General features: G+C 35.6%; 2 protein-coding genes and 1 long non-coding RNA gene across 4 annotated transcripts in view; all 3 read left to right on the forward strand.

The window, feature by feature from the left end:
• Window positions 1-7326, forward strand: part of LOC104097481 (uncharacterized) — a 46005-nt gene extending 38679 nt beyond the window's left edge. For both annotated transcript variants that reach the window (XM_009604076.4, XM_009604146.4), the window contains exons 11-18: window positions 377-536; window positions 647-755; window positions 4073-4208; window positions 4623-4678; window positions 4757-5056; window positions 5149-5271; window positions 5447-6136; window positions 6952-7326. In XM_009604076.4, coding sequence (XP_009602371.1) covers window positions 377-536; window positions 647-755; window positions 4073-4208; window positions 4623-4678; window positions 4757-5056; window positions 5149-5271; window positions 5447-6136; window positions 6952-7125 — 1748 coding nt within the window. In that variant the 3' untranslated portion in view covers window positions 7126-7326. The remainder of the gene's footprint in view (window positions 1-376; window positions 537-646; window positions 756-4072; window positions 4209-4622; window positions 4679-4756; window positions 5057-5148; window positions 5272-5446; window positions 6137-6951) is intronic.
• A 195-nt stretch (window positions 7327-7521) lies between these two features.
• On the forward strand, window positions 7522-8121 carry LOC104097974 (uncharacterized). The gene has a single exon (XM_070190314.1). The coding sequence runs from the start codon at window positions 7522-7524 to the stop codon at window positions 8119-8121; it is 600 nt and encodes a 199-aa protein (XP_070046415.1).
• A 1311-nt stretch (window positions 8122-9432) lies between these two features.
• On the forward strand, window positions 9433-11852 carry LOC104097672 (uncharacterized). Its single transcript, XR_686590.4, has 3 exons — window positions 9433-10269; window positions 10490-11037; window positions 11158-11852. It is a non-coding gene; the product is annotated as an uncharacterized lncRNA (long non-coding RNA).
• Window positions 11853-15740: the final 3888 nt, after the last annotated feature.

The following is a 15740-nucleotide window of genomic DNA, read 5'->3' on the forward strand; positions in this document are numbered from 1 at the left end:
TATATTGGTTGCACCCATAATTGCTAGGTAGATTTGGTTATAGTTTATTGATCAGAACAGTACAAATATCTGAATGACTAAGGTTACTGACTGATGTTTGTAAATACCCCTTAGAGAACCAAGTCAGGAGGATGCTCAATTGAAGAAAGTAAATATCAAGGATCAGAGGCTAAGTGCGTAATATATTTTATTATCCTGCATGTGATATTTGTGTTATAGTGGATTGTCTAGGTGGTCAAAAGACATTAACACTCTTGTTTCGTGATGTGTCAAGTTATAAAAAAACTAGCTTTTGTATCCGGCTATGAAAGCCTTGTAAGTAACCCCCCCTCCTTAGTTGGTCATGTTCACCAACCAAGTTAGAGACTCTTTCCAGGTTGGGTACGAGAAAAAGATGCGTCAAGACCAGTGCACTATGAAGGTGGTGGAGCGAGGACATCTTCAACAGATATTGTATGCCCCATGTATGCACGTGTGTCCAAAATTGTTGAAATAGCAAAAGATCCAACTGAACAACGGCCTTTGATATTGTGCGAGTATGGTCTTCCATTATCCATATCTTTTTCTTGGTCAATTTCACTGCTCTCTAATTTTTAAAAGTATGCAATTAATTTACTTTGCATATTCTTGGTGTAAAACTGTTCAGATATTCGCATGCAATGGGAAACAGCAATGGGAATCTCCATAAATACTGGGAAGCAATAGATAGTACCTTTGGTCTGCAAGGAGGCTTTATATGGGATTGGGCTGATCAGGTTTGTTCATGATTTAGGATTGGTCCTGTAATTATGGACATATTTTAACAAAACTAGTTTCTACGAACGTGCGTTGCACTTAATAAAGGCCCGTAATAATTTAATTAGTCAATTATTTATATGAAATAACAACAAATTTAAATGTCGAAAAATATTAATACATTAGTATATACAAAAATTCAAAATGACTGGACATATTTAAAAGGATATCCTTCATTTTCTAGAGGCGAAAGTTGAATTCGGGGATAAACATATGTTTGGAAGCACATTAACTCATCAAAATTTCTACATGTATGATGTTATGTCAAAGCCTCTACATATCATCCTTGTATCATTACATAAGTCATTTGACGGATCTAAATTTCTCAGTAGCATGATGAGTGTAAATTTTTCATCAAGACCAACTTGTATGCAATGGAAGTTGAATTTTAACTTTGTCTAGATACATACAAGACACTAACAAACATAAGAAATGATGAACTTGACAAAGTACATGTGTGGTGAAAGGCTATTTGGTGTTAAAGTATTGAAGTATTCTTCCTGATATTAATTGTTGATATTAGTCCATGTAAACATGCCTTGCACGTTATTCCCAGTCAATCTCAATCATCACAAAGAAATATAAGGTAATATCATTTGTAATTACATTGCATTTATTTTATAAGGTAAAAATATGTTACTATAGTATAAGATTCTATCCAACATTATAGATCAAGCGAGTATATATATTTAATAATTTATTTTTAAAAAATTAAGTTGATCACAAAAAGCAAGATATAATATTTTTTAAATATCTAGTCCTCCCATCTCTATCTAGTTTTTTCTGATCTCATGGTAGTTTTTTCACAATGAAATTTTATACTTAGTACAAATAGGTTCACTATTTTATTTTCTTTCAATATAAAGTTTTATATCTATCAACTTGCAAAAGATAATTAATTAATTTTATGATGGCTATTTTTGTTCTTCTCATCCTTCTTTTCGTGTGTGTTTTGTTCAATCGCTTCGGCTACTATCTAAGAAAGTGAGAAGGACAAGATTATAAAAGAATGCTCTATTAGTGAATTATGTTGCCTTTTCTAAAGATAAAAAGTTATTTGAAAATATGATCTAAATGCACTCTATTATTTTCTCCTTCATCTTGTGTTATATCCACACGTGTGACTGAAAAAAAGAAAAAGAAGTTACACACGGAAGCTAGAAATTCGAAGACCTACATTACTAGCCGTAGAAGCATAAGTCTCAAAAGAACTTGAGTCATTTATCTTCATGTCTATGGTGCTAGTTCCCATTAAATTGCCGACTGCAGGCTTTAATTTGGCTATGCTTTTCATTCTACCACATGTATCGTAATTGATAGTTTCCTTGGATTATATATTGGAGATTTGGAGGCTCCATATCAGACCTTCCGTTTCGTATTTTTTCTTGAATATTCCATGATCCATATGAAAAGAATTCTTTTTCTGTGATCTAGTTCTTGAAACACATAAGATAAAGTAAAAAAGATTAAGTACTTCTTAGCTGCTTATTATCAGCCTTGATAACATGATAAACAATAAGAAAACCAAAAAGATTTATGGGTAAGCGTGGCTCGACAGCTGTGAGAGATTAATGTCACTAAGAAAGATTAATCATTCTCGGCGCTTAACTGGTGTTGGCTGCCCAAGGCCCTCTTGGATTAATTACATATATTGTCTCTTTAGCAAACGTCTATTTTCTTTTCTTAATTTCTTCTTAATCAACTTGGTGAAGTACCCCATAATTCTATGATAGTATCCCATAATTATTTGATAAAAGAATTGATAAAGTAAAAAGATTAAGTACTTCTTAGCTGCTTATTATCAGCCTTGATAACATGATAAACAATAAGAAAACCAAAAAGATTTTATTGGTAAGCGTGGCTCGACAGCTGTGAGATTAATGTCACTAAGAAAGATTAATCAATCTCGGCGCTTAACTGGTGTTGGCTGCCCAAGGCCCTCTTGGATTAATTACATATATTGTCTCTTTAGCAAGTCTATTTTCTTTTCTTAATTTCTTCTTAATCAACTTGGTGAAGTATCCCATAATTCTATGATAGTAATACTAACCTGCAAGAAAAAGAATGTAGGACTATCCAAAATAAAAAAAAAATTCAAAGTTACCTTAAGAAAAAATGTTCTAAAGCCAGCTTTCTCATTTCATAAAAATTCATTACCTTTTTCACTTCACACATGTTAGCATATAGTTCTAAAATCTCAAAATAGTTCATTCAACAACGAGCAGTCAATTGATTCAGTGTCAGTGAATAGCAATTAATATTTGGTCCTGGTTAGAGTCTGCTGAAACAAAGCAAGATCTAGACAATATCCCTTGGATACTCTTTTCTTTGGTTCCTTCAATCTCTTACTAAACTAACTTCTGTTACCTTAGGAAAAATAAACATATGAGAGGCTTATGCAATAAACTGAGGAGCTAGTTTCTGCCAAAGCCGAGAGGCATCCCAGGCTTTCAGTAGTTTTTTTTGTAGATATAAAAAGATTAAATTGATTTCAAATCCTTAATCATTTCAAAGCCCTAAATATTAGGAAAACAATCAATTGACTATTTGTCCAGTGTAAAATTTATTTTTAAGGCTGTTTTAGTCGCTTGACATTGTATTCATGCTTTTATAATAATATAGATAGACTACCTGGAGGAGTTAATGTAGTCACTCAAATAATTTGCATTGCCGTTTATTCCTCAACATCTTTCACAGTTTCTTGGTTTCCAAAACATTATCGTTACTCTGTTTTTGTAGCTTCAATCTGTTCCTTTGAGTTAAGTGCAAATGTATGTTTATATTGACCTAAGACATTTCAGATATGTAAACTCCATGTAAGATAGATTCCTATCAAGATAGATAGTTGAATGTAAATTCAAATACTACGACTAATGCCTGCTCTAATTAGTTGAAATAGAACTTAGTGGGTGTCTCTCTAGTCTACGTGTATATTGCAAAAAGCAGAATTGGTTCATATAATACTTAAATCCTGTTCCTTATCAAAAAAAAAAAAATACTTAAATCCTGTTTAGAAAGCACAAGATTTTTTATCTGGATCTAGCATTCCGTGCTGCAAGGCATGTCGTTGCTATTCGCAACATTGTCACACGGAGATGGGAGAACCAAACTAGAACCATTTGGCCGCATAATTGTTGTGTGACATTTTGAAGCCTACACAGTTACTGAAAGCTTCAACTCCTGCACGGAAAGTAGTAGTCATATAGATGTTATATCTTTCGTTATTTTAGTTGTGCTTCCTTTTTAACTGAACACTATAATTTGGCACTTTCAATAGGGATTATTGAAGGAAGGTCCACGTGGAAAAATGCACTGGGCATATGGAGGTGATTTTGGGGACACTCCTAATGATTTAAACTTCTGCCTAAATGGTATCGTATGGCCTGATCGAAGTCCTCATCCTGCATTACATGGTGAGGCGACAGTTCTCTTGTTCAATAATTTGTTTTTTCTCTTGTCTTACAAAAAGTTTTGTAAGACTAATAGACAATAAGTCACTTTAACTAACCCTCTTTTCAAAAAGTGTAGGGTATGAAAATATGGAACATTAAGCAATGTTGAATAAGTAATTTGTTGTTTTAATTGCGTATTCTCTTGCGTACTTTTGGGGTTAAAGCTTTTAATATGTTGGGAGTCTTGCAAGTTTTTCCCGTTGTGTCTGGAAATTTATGGGGAGGGGGGAGGAGGGAACAATTGGGACTATGCACAAAGCATGTACAATTATGCCCGAGCATGTTTTCTGCGTTGGATGATGTAACCTGAATTTCACAAAAGTACCGGTGCTTGCTAAACTTGAACATGTCTAACTGTAACATTTTTGCTGTCAGAGGTTAAGTTTCTTTACCAGCCAATCAAGGTCTCATTTAAAGAAGGCCATGTTAAGGTAATCTTGTATACCACTTAAATTTTCTGTTCACTTACATCAATATCTTTTACATGATAAATAGTCTTTTCTGTTCAGATAACAAACATGCATTTCTTTGATACTACACAAGCATTGGAGTTTAACTGGGTACTTCATGGCGATGGGTGTGAACTTGGGTCCGGGATCCTCCCTCTACTTGTCATAGAACCCCAGAGAAGCCATGAAACAAAATGGGAATCTGGCCCATGGTTTTCTGCATGGACTTCATCTACTGCAACAGAAATTTATTTAACAATTACAGCTAAGCTTTTGCACTCTACTCGGTGGGCTAATAATGGTCACCTCATTTCGTCCACACAAGTTCTGTTGCCTAACCGAAGGAGAGTTGTCCCTCGTGTACGTCGCTCTTAATTTACATTTCTTATTGTGTCTGGTAGTCTTTTTTGTTTTCTCAGACATCACTGACAATTTTACTGTTATTTTCTTAGATCATTAAAAGCACCGATGCGACTTTACTTGGTGAAGTTCTTGATGACATGATAAAGGTTGGCCAGAACAACTGGTGGGAGTTGAAATTTAACAAACGAACTGGTGGTATAGAGGGCTGGAAGGTAAATACTTTGCCCTTCAATAAATTGAGCATTGGTACAATATTGTATCGAAGGCTATATGATTTTAGTTATTTAAAGAAATGGACCTTGAGCCTAACTCCCAAAGGCTAGCTTATCAAGTGAGGGCTGTACATGACCATATGTGGAAATAACCCATTCCCCAAAATGATTGCAGGTTAAAGGAGTTTCAGTAATGAATAAAGGCATCTATCCATGCTTTTGGAGAGCACCAACAGATAATGACAAAGGGGGAGGGCCTCTGAGTTACTTATCTAGGTGGAAGGCTGCTAATCTTGACAAGGTAATCTTTGTGAACAAAAGTTGCTCCATTGAAAGTATGAACAGTCACAAAGTGAAAATATCAGCTACTTATCATGGCATAGCAAAAGCAGAGGAGCAAACTCCTTCAAATGCAGCAACTTCCAGTGTTCTCTTTGAGGTTGACATGACGTATTTGATATATGGTTCAGGAGATGTTGTGCTAGAGTGCAATGTAAAGCCCTGTCCTGATCTTCCACCTTTGCCACGTGTCGGGGTTGAATTTCAGTTGGATTCAACTATAGACCAGGTTAAATGGTATGGAAGGGGGCCATTTGAATGTTACCCAGACCGGAAATCTGCTGCTCATTTAAGTATGTATGAGCAAACCGTTGGCGAAATGCACGTGCCATATGTTGTTCCCGGGGAATGCTCAGGCAGAGCAGATATTAGATGGGTGACGTTTGAAAACAAAGATGGAGAGGGACTTTATGCTTCCATGCATGGAGACTCTCCAACCATGCAAATGAATGCAAGCTACTACAGCACCGCTGAGCTCGAGAGAACTACACATAATGAGGACCTCAGGAAAAGTGAAAACATCGAGGTACTTCATTTCTTGACTTATGCACGCTTTGTTGCATTCCAACTCTAACTTTCTTGTACACTTCATCTGAGCTTTCACTGGCTATTTTTGCCTCTTAAACAATTTACTTGAGGCTTTTGGTTTACTAGTCGAGGAGCAAAACCAACTTTTTGGACCATTTCGGAGAATGAGCATCTTTCTCTTTGGTCTCTGACACAAGAATTACAATATCCATCAATTGGATTCAAGGGTCAGAACAGTACTAACTATATAAGCAGAGTTAACCTTGCCTCTTTTGGTGAAGGATGCATTTGGAATTAAGTTGTGCATTAATAGGACGATGTATCGGTAATCATAATGAAGGAAAAAGAAAAAAAGACGAAATGTATTTGTTTCCCTAGAGTGCCTGGGAGAGCGATGGGGTGGACGCTAGCTCCCTTAGCTTGTTGTGGCTACTTATCCTTTTACAACCTATTGTTTCAAAGGCTCCATTTGGCATTTCGAACAATGTTTCCCTTCATTTTTTTGATTGGATGTTTGATTGTCTTATATTTTTGAACGTGTGTTTCTAGAAGAAAATATTTAACATCAATATCTTATGTCCTATAAGGGTGTTAACATTTGTATTAGAACTCTCATTACCCCATGTTACTCTCTCACCTAACAACACAGTCCATGCTGCATCCTCCACCCTCGCTACTATACATGCCATTCACTTGTATATCCAATCAACAATGATTCAAGTATTTTTATTTATGAAAAACATTTTGCTGCCGTATCAGATAGAATCTAGATATTATTTAATAGGATTTTGACATTGATTTTCTGCATCTCAGGTGCATCTTGACCATCGGCACATGGGTCTGGGAGGAGACGATAGCTGGTCCCCTTGTGTTCATGATGAATACCTTATTCCTGCCGTGCCATACTCTTTTTCCATAAGGTTTTTCCCAAAAACTGCAGCAACCACCGGATCTGATATCTATAAGTCCCAATTTTCGGAGGAGTGATTGTTTTTAACTTCTGTAGAATCCTTTACATTGTTCACTTTTAGCACATGGAATTCTTCAAATTTTGAACTTTGACTTAATAAAGCATGTCGCTGAAGTGAAAGCCGCTTTAGGTGCAAATACCTTTACTTGAAGAACAGATTTGTTGTAAGTTGAATCTTCTTTCCTCAAGTAAACTTCACTTTTTTGCTTTCTCTTTAATTGATAGTGTATTAAAGTAGGGTGATGACTCGGGTGAGACTCGGGTGAGGACAATGGGAGGTGACTCGAATCACTTCCCAATAGTGATGGGGTTGCACCAGGGATCGACTCTTAGCCCGTTCTTACTTGCTCTGGCGATGGATGTGCTGATGCGGCACATTTAAGGGGAAGTGCTATGGTGCATGTTATTTGCCGATGACATTGCTGATTGATAAGACGAGAAGCGGGGTTAACACGAAGCTGGAGGTTTGGAGACAGACCCTACAACCTAAAGGTTTCAAGTTGAGCAGGATCAAAACGGAATACTTGGAGTGTAAGTTCAGTGACGAGACTCATGAAGCGGACGTGGATGTGAAGCTTGATACGCAAGTCATCCTGAAGAGGGGTAGTTTCAAGTATCTCGGGTCTATAATCCAAGGTAACAGGGAGATTGATGATGAGGTCTCCTACCGTATCGGTGCGGGATGGATGAAATGGAGGCTCAAGGTACCACCAAGACTTAAGGGTAAGTTCTACAGAGCGTTGGCTAGACCTACTATGTTGTATGTGGCCGAGTGTTGGCCAGTCAAGAACTCCCATGTTCAGAGGATGCAAGTAACAGGAAGGAGGATGTTGAGATGGATGTGTTGGCATACCAGGAGAGATAAGAATAGGAACGAAGTTATTCGAGACAAAGTGAGAGTGGCCCCCGTGGAGGACAAGATGCGGGAGTTGAGCCTGAGATGGTTCGAGCATGTGCAGAGGAAGAGTACGGATGCTCCTGTTAGGAGGTGTGAGAAGCTGGCCATGGCGTGACTGAGAAAGGGTAGAGGTAGGCCGAAGAAGTATTGATGAGAGGTGATTAGGCAGGACATGACGCTACTTCAGCTCACTGAGGACATGACCCAGGATAGAAGGGTGTGGAGGTCGAAGATTAGGGTAGTAGGCTAGTAGGTAGTCGAGATTCCCCGTTCTTTTTTAGTAGTATTAGTAGCTCTCTTGTTTTTTTTTTCCCGTATTCTTTGCTCTAGTATTTTCTTATTCTTTCGTTCACTCTGTGTATCATATTTTCCAGTTTGTTACTATTTGATGCTACTTTGTCTTTTACTTGTTTTTGTTGTCTTTTTCCCATTTTCCTTATCGTCCTTTGTCCCCCTATTCTTTCTTTCTTCTTCGTCTTCGTCTTCTTCCTCTCTTTCTCTCTCTTCACCTTTTCTTGAGCCGATAGTCTATCAGAAACATCCTCTCTACCTTGTCAGGTAGGGATAAGGTTTACGTATACACTACCCTCCTCAGACCTCCCTTGTGAAATTATACTGGGTTTGTTGTTGTTGATAGTATATTAAAGTACATCCCTACAGAGTACTGTACTTGTGAAACTGCAGCAAATGTCACTATATCTAGTATTGACTATTGATTCACAAATTTTTAAATTATCCAGGAGCTATATTCAGAAAAATAAAAATAAAGCGCACTTTACTAAGATTGTCATCTACTCTCGTGACTTCTTATCCTACCAATAGAGAAATCCAGTAACTACTCTATAAGGAGCGAAAAAGATGGCTGAATACATATGCAGCCTCTCAAATCTGTCAAATATTTTTATTTAAACATTTGAACTATAAGGGATTAGCCTATGAATACTGCTCAATCCAAATCTCGCCTAATAGACACACATTACTTATATGATAGTGTGTGCGCGACACTAAAAATGAGCGAGTGAAGCCATTGTTAATACGTAAATAAATAATAATAAAATATACTGCTATATCAATATGGTATGGTATGTTAGCATTGTCCCTATTTTTTTATTTCCCTTAAATGCTCCTCATAACACATTAACAATACTTTAATGAGGGGTTATTTTGTCTTTCCATCGGAAAATATCTTTTCCTTTATTTTCTTTCGTCAGTTCTCCATTGGCTAACTCTCTCTCCGACCTTTTTTATTCTTTCTCTTCTTTTCATCCCTACAATTGACCCAAAAAAAAAATATCTTTATGCCATTGCTAACTGATATTTTTCTTGAAGCCATTTCTCTGCCATTGCTAGGGATAGAAAAACTTTTGCAAACATAAATGGATTTTTCTGCCCTGAAAATTGAAATTTTATGTTAAACACATTTCAGGTTGGGTAAACAAAATTGGGGAAAGGACCGATATACCCTACTATTAAAACTTAATAACAAACCATACCCTTAAAACCCCTAATTACCGTCGGTACCCCCCAAAATCTTTCCACCTGATACCTGTCTTTCCCCCAATGCGATATACGCGTGATTTTGTGCGAACTTATCGCTGCCTATGGATTATATAAATTGCTAACCCAAATAAAAACTAAGAATTTTCTTACTGTCTGCGCGTTTGTTGGTGAGCAGAGGAATTTGGGAGAAAATTTAGGGAAAATTGAAGCTCTGACAAATTTGGGAGAAAATTTTGAGGAAAATTGACGCTCTCACAAATTTCAGATTAAATATTTTGATTCAAAGCTGAAATATAACAATGGTCGAAATACCTACATTGCTGCATCATGGTGTTACGACTACAGTTAATATCAAGTATACTGTTAAAGATGGTTATCCACCATTAACAGTAAGCAGTGATATGTCTTTGAAGATGTATATTAAGTTGGAAGAGACAAATTCGGATGTGATAGTTTTTCGGTCTTATATTCAAGGAGAATAATACATATGTGAGCTGCTCGACTATAAGGTCAGTTGCAACACCAAGGATAACAATACAAAGCATATGGAACTCAATGAAGCTGTTGATATGTTGACAACAGAGAAATCAGAGAGTGATAAGAATATGGAACTCAATGATATGAATATAATTACAAATGCTTTACACGAAAAGGTTGAAGTGGGTCAGTTATTCAAAGATAAAGAGACCATACGTAATGTGATGAAATACCATACAATCAAGAACAATTTCCAATTTAAAGTTCGAAAATCATGTTCGAGAAGGTGTGTATGAGATTAGAATTTGAATGAGTTTAGCAACACCTGATTCTGTCACTAAAGATACTAGCTAATAATGTGATCTGCTTTGCTTGATGTAGTTTTCGTTGTCTTAGTTTCACCAAGTTAAGTTTACTGTTTATTGTTAACTTTTAGAGTTGTGATAGTATACCATATTTTAATTGGCATATGTTAGAAACTAACACCATACCTATATAAATGACAGGTACTTCATTGATTGTGTATATCAGAATTGTTCTTGGGGTTTTAAAGCATCAAGGCTAAACAAGTCTCATGTTTTCAAAGTTAGAAGCTTCAACAAACTTCACACATGCCCAATTGATGAAAAGTTTGATACACGTCAGGATACTTCAATAGTTATGGCGAACTTGGTAAAACACAAGTATACTGACCCAAAATCAGGATACACTGTTGGAGACATACAATGTAACATGTTGAATGATTATGATGTCATAATGAACTACAAGCAAGCGTGAAGAACAAAAGAAAAGGCTCTTGACCTGTCGAGAGGAAACTCAAGTAGTTCACATGGGAAGTTGGCGAAATATCTTTATATGTTGGAGGTAACAAATCCAGGATCTGATACCAAGCTACACAAGTCGGGAGATGGACGCTTCATGTATATATTTGTGGCACTTTATGCAATAATTAAAGGATGGCAATATTATTGGCTTATTCTAGTAGTTGATGGGACTTTCTTGAAAGCATCATACAGAGGAACTTTAATCACAGCTTGCACGCAAGATGTATCAAGTAAGTATAGATCATCAAATATTATACTGTTTATAAAGTTATTTTTTCTTAAATCGATGATATACTTTTAATAATTGAAATCTTTTTATACATGTAAAATTCTTCCTTTTACTTATTCAGTGGTTGATTCAGAAAACGATGCATCCTGAGAATAATTCTTCAGACAATTCAGGGATATATATGGTCTTAGGGGGATGGCATGTGCATAGTGTCAGATAGGCATGAGAGTATCACAAAGGCAGCTTCTACCATCTATCTAGAGGTACCCTATTGTTTCTGTATTTTCCACCCCTGGAACAACATTAAGGCGAAGTTCAAGAAGAGTCATAACCAATTTGCGCAAATATTCTTCAAAATGGCCAAAGCATACACATTTGACGAGTTCAGTTACCAAATGACAGAAATTGAAACAATTGATAAGAGGGTGTGGGAATATCTATTTGATGTTGGATACGACAAACGGTCAAGAGCACATTCAAAAGTTAACAGAACAACAATAATGACATTTAGCATAGCTGAATCCATGAATTCAGCAAATAAGTCTGCAAGATATCTCCTAGTAACTCCGTTGCTAGATTTCATGACAAATTTGGTTAATGAATGGAACTACAATAACAAAAAGATCGCAAGAAAAATATTTATAAAGCTGGGACAGAAGTATGAAGATATGCTGGAAGAAAACTTTATTTCTGCACGAAAGATGACGATATAACTGTTTATGACCATACTTATTAGATGCATTTTAGTTTGTATGATATTACGCTAGAACAGTTTATGGCACAATTTTTACATAGCAGTAATAAATCTGTTTTAATTATGCAGGTAAAGCTAGCCATCAAATAATTTATTGTATACAGTATATGATGGAGGTAGAAGATATGTTATATGTATGAAGGAAGAAAGTGTAGTTGCAGAAGATTTCAACTGGATGAACTTCCATGCACGCATACTGACAATTATTAAGAAATTCAATATGGATCTATATCAATAATGCTCAGTATACTACTTGACGAAACTACATAGAAGATCCCTACAGAAATCTCAGTATGAGATTCTACCACCCAAGGGGAAGATCAAACAAGAAAGGCCACAGAAATCGAGATACAAAGAGTCGCATGAGAAAAAAATCCAAGAGATCAAAAGTTGCATGTGAAATATGTGGACAACATGGTCACAATTGTAAAACGTGCAAGAATCCTCCAAAGAGCACTTAACATACATTAATATCTTAGAAATTTGCATAGTATCAAATTATTTCATTGGATTATTGTAATATTTAATCACATATAGATTTCTGGAATAAAGTTCAAGAAATATATTGGATCTATCTCAACTTCCTTTCTTTCATTTCAGTTAATGAGATGAGGTGCTAATATGTCCAATTGTTTTACTATGGAGTACCATTATTCCAAATAATCTTGGTATACTACAATATATACCATCATTATTGCTATTCCCCATACGGTTGGTATGCCACTATTTTTGGTATACTCTATAGAATACCACATTTATTGGAATTACTAGGGATCCTAGTATCCTCTGTAGTATACGACCTTTATACAATTATTCCCAATCTTGATATACTACAGACTATACTAGGATTACTGGTATTCTCAGTAGTGTTAGTATACTATAGAGTATACCATGGTTACTAGTATTACCCCATAATGTCAGTATACTGCTATTCTTCGTATACCATGATTATTGGTATTCCCATTATAGTTGGTATACTCTGGTTACTGGTATACCATGATACCAACATAGTTTCGGTATACTACTATAGTAGGTATACTACAAAGTATGCCATGGTTACTTGTGTTTCCATTATAGTATACCATAGTGGTATTCCCCCATAATGTTGGTATACTACTATTCTTCGTATACCATGATTACTGGTATCCCATTATTATTAGTATACTACAAAGTATACCACTAATATTACAATTATTAGGGTCTTGGTATACTCTATAGTATACCAGGTTGTTGGCATTGTTAGGGGTCTTGGTATACTATGGAGTATACCATTATTCCCAATATTATGGTATTCTCAGTAGTCAAGGGCGGATCTATGTATATGATTCGGGGTGGTACGCCATCCGCAAGTTTCAGCGAAAACTCTATGTATATATGTAAATATGTATAAAAAATAGTATATATATTTAAAGTGCCACCCACAAAACAAAAGTCGCCAAGGTGAAAGTGGCAAAGGTCCATCTTTTCCTTCTGCTTGGCACCCGGAATCCCCAAATCCTGGATCCACCTCTGTCAGTAGTGTTAGTATACTACAAAGTATACCATAGTTACTAACTATTCCCCCATAGTGTTGGTACACTACTATTCTTCATATACCATGGTTACTGGTATTCCCATAGTGTTGGTATACTACTTTTTCAAGTAATGATAGAATGCTACAAAGTATACCGTGGTTACCAGTATTGCCATTATTTTAGTATACTACTATAGTAGGTATACTATAAAGTACACCATGGTTACTAGTTTTCCATTATAGTATACCATAGTGGTATTCCCCCATAATGTTGGTATACTATTATTCTTTGTATACCATGGCTATTGTATACTATAGAGTATACTGTGGTTACTGGTATACCATGACACCAACACTTTGGGGATACAATAACACTTTGGGGATACCATAGTGTTGGTATACTACTATATTCCCAGTAATGATATACATTAGAGTATATTCCCCCTTGTATAACATATCATACCACGATCACTAGTATTCCCATAGTGTTAGCATACAACTATTTCCAGTAGAGTGCTAGTATACAACTATTTCCAGTAGTATACTATCATGATGGATGGTATTCCATAAGCCTTTGGTATACTTACAGAGTATACTATAATAGCTGGTATTGTAGTATACCGAGATAACTGGTATTTCCAGTATCCTTGATCATTACTAGTATTTTCGGTGGGTCTTTAGCATAACAACAGAGTGTACAATTAATATTAATAGACCAAAAAAACTATAGAAGCATAGAAAAAGTTATGATATTAGCAAAAGGTAGCGGTTGCACAAGGAGCACAATTATAACACAAAAGACTAAATTTAACATTACTAAAAAGAAGTTTAGAAGATGTTTGCATATACCATACTCAAAAGCAAAAAACCTGAAATTTCCTAAAGTACATCAGTAATTTTACTATGCTCACAACTATAATACTAGTTTTCCAAAAGGTTGAATGAGATTACTGATTAATCAACACCATCACTAATACCTACAACCTAAAAAACTACTTCTTGCTCCTCGCATTGCGCCTTTTTGAAATACAAGATTTGTCCAATCTTTCAGTGGCCTCATCTTCACTAACCATATTTTTCACCTGCTTCTTCTTCTCATAATGGTATAATAACGTTCCAAATATGGTTTGAAGATGTTCAGAATCAAAGATGTCGATGTTTGCAATAATCTTCTTACCTTCAATGATATACTCCGCAAATGCACAATAATATACACCACAATCACTACGTACAAAAACATATAAAAAAGAAATAAGATAATAATAAAACAACAAAAACTGAAGAAGATTATATAAAACAACATAACCACTTACGTTTTTTTTCTTGTTCCGGCAAGTCATTAACTAGTAAAAGAGGAAATAGATCGTCCAGATTCTCTTTCTCCGAATTAATGAGAGCGATCCCTTACAATGTCATGTCTTTGGTCATAAAATGGAGTAGCAGCCAGCAACAATGGTATTAAGACATCAAATGACTGCAATGCTTCACGAGCAACTGCATCATGACTTGCAGATCTCATAGAGTCGTATATATAAATGCACCCATCATGGAAAGACATGACACCCAATACCTAATGCCACGCAGTTTTCACATTAATTGGCATAACACATAATCAACGTCAACACATGGGGTGTTACAAAGAATGTAATATTCAAGCATATACTTTTTTAATTTCTTTGTCAAGTCGAGCATCTTGATTCTTACATTTGTGCTCCTTGAAGTTGATTTAGCGAATAACTCTTGAATACTACAACTGAAAAAATTGTCAGTCACTGCTATCCTCACATTTTCATATTTAGCTTTCTTCTGGAGTTTGTAGAATATCACATCAATATGCTGCAAAAAGAAAAAAAAGCATTACTCCAATACATACACATACTTGTCAACTAAACAAAAATGAAAAATAATGTCTGTTGACATACCGTCGATCTGATACCTATATCAGCATAATGTAGTTCAAAAAACCACGTCCTCTGAGCTATGCATGCAAATCCAAGATCAACCTCTTGATCAAGTATATCATTCTTCTTTTCATACACCTTCTTCGTGAAGATTTAATAAATATATAAATAAACTAGTCGAAACTATGATAAAAAAATACAATCAACCATAATTAAAACTGTAACATTACGTGCGAGTTACAATTAACTTTCTTACAACAAACTAAGAAAACTCATGACTAACTAATAGAGGAATTTCTTCTGTAATTGAGGTTTTAAAAGGGTGATCCCCTTTCACAACAACACGAGATACAACAGGTTCTCTCATTCTTGTTGCATCTTCTTCACTTGACTTATCTGAAAACTCATAAGCTTGAAACTCTTCACCTGTTGACTGAATCAACAAAGAAGACATTGTAGCACCTTCAGGTGTAGAGCAATTTGGTATAGAACACATTACAAGACCTACACCTATGGACTGGTTCGCAACCTCAGAA

Source organism: Nicotiana tomentosiformis, chromosome 12 (assembly GCF_000390325.3).
Source record: "Nicotiana tomentosiformis chromosome 12, ASM39032v3, whole genome shotgun sequence".
In the NCBI taxonomy this organism is placed as follows: domain Eukaryota; kingdom Viridiplantae; phylum Streptophyta; class Magnoliopsida; order Solanales; family Solanaceae; genus Nicotiana; species Nicotiana tomentosiformis.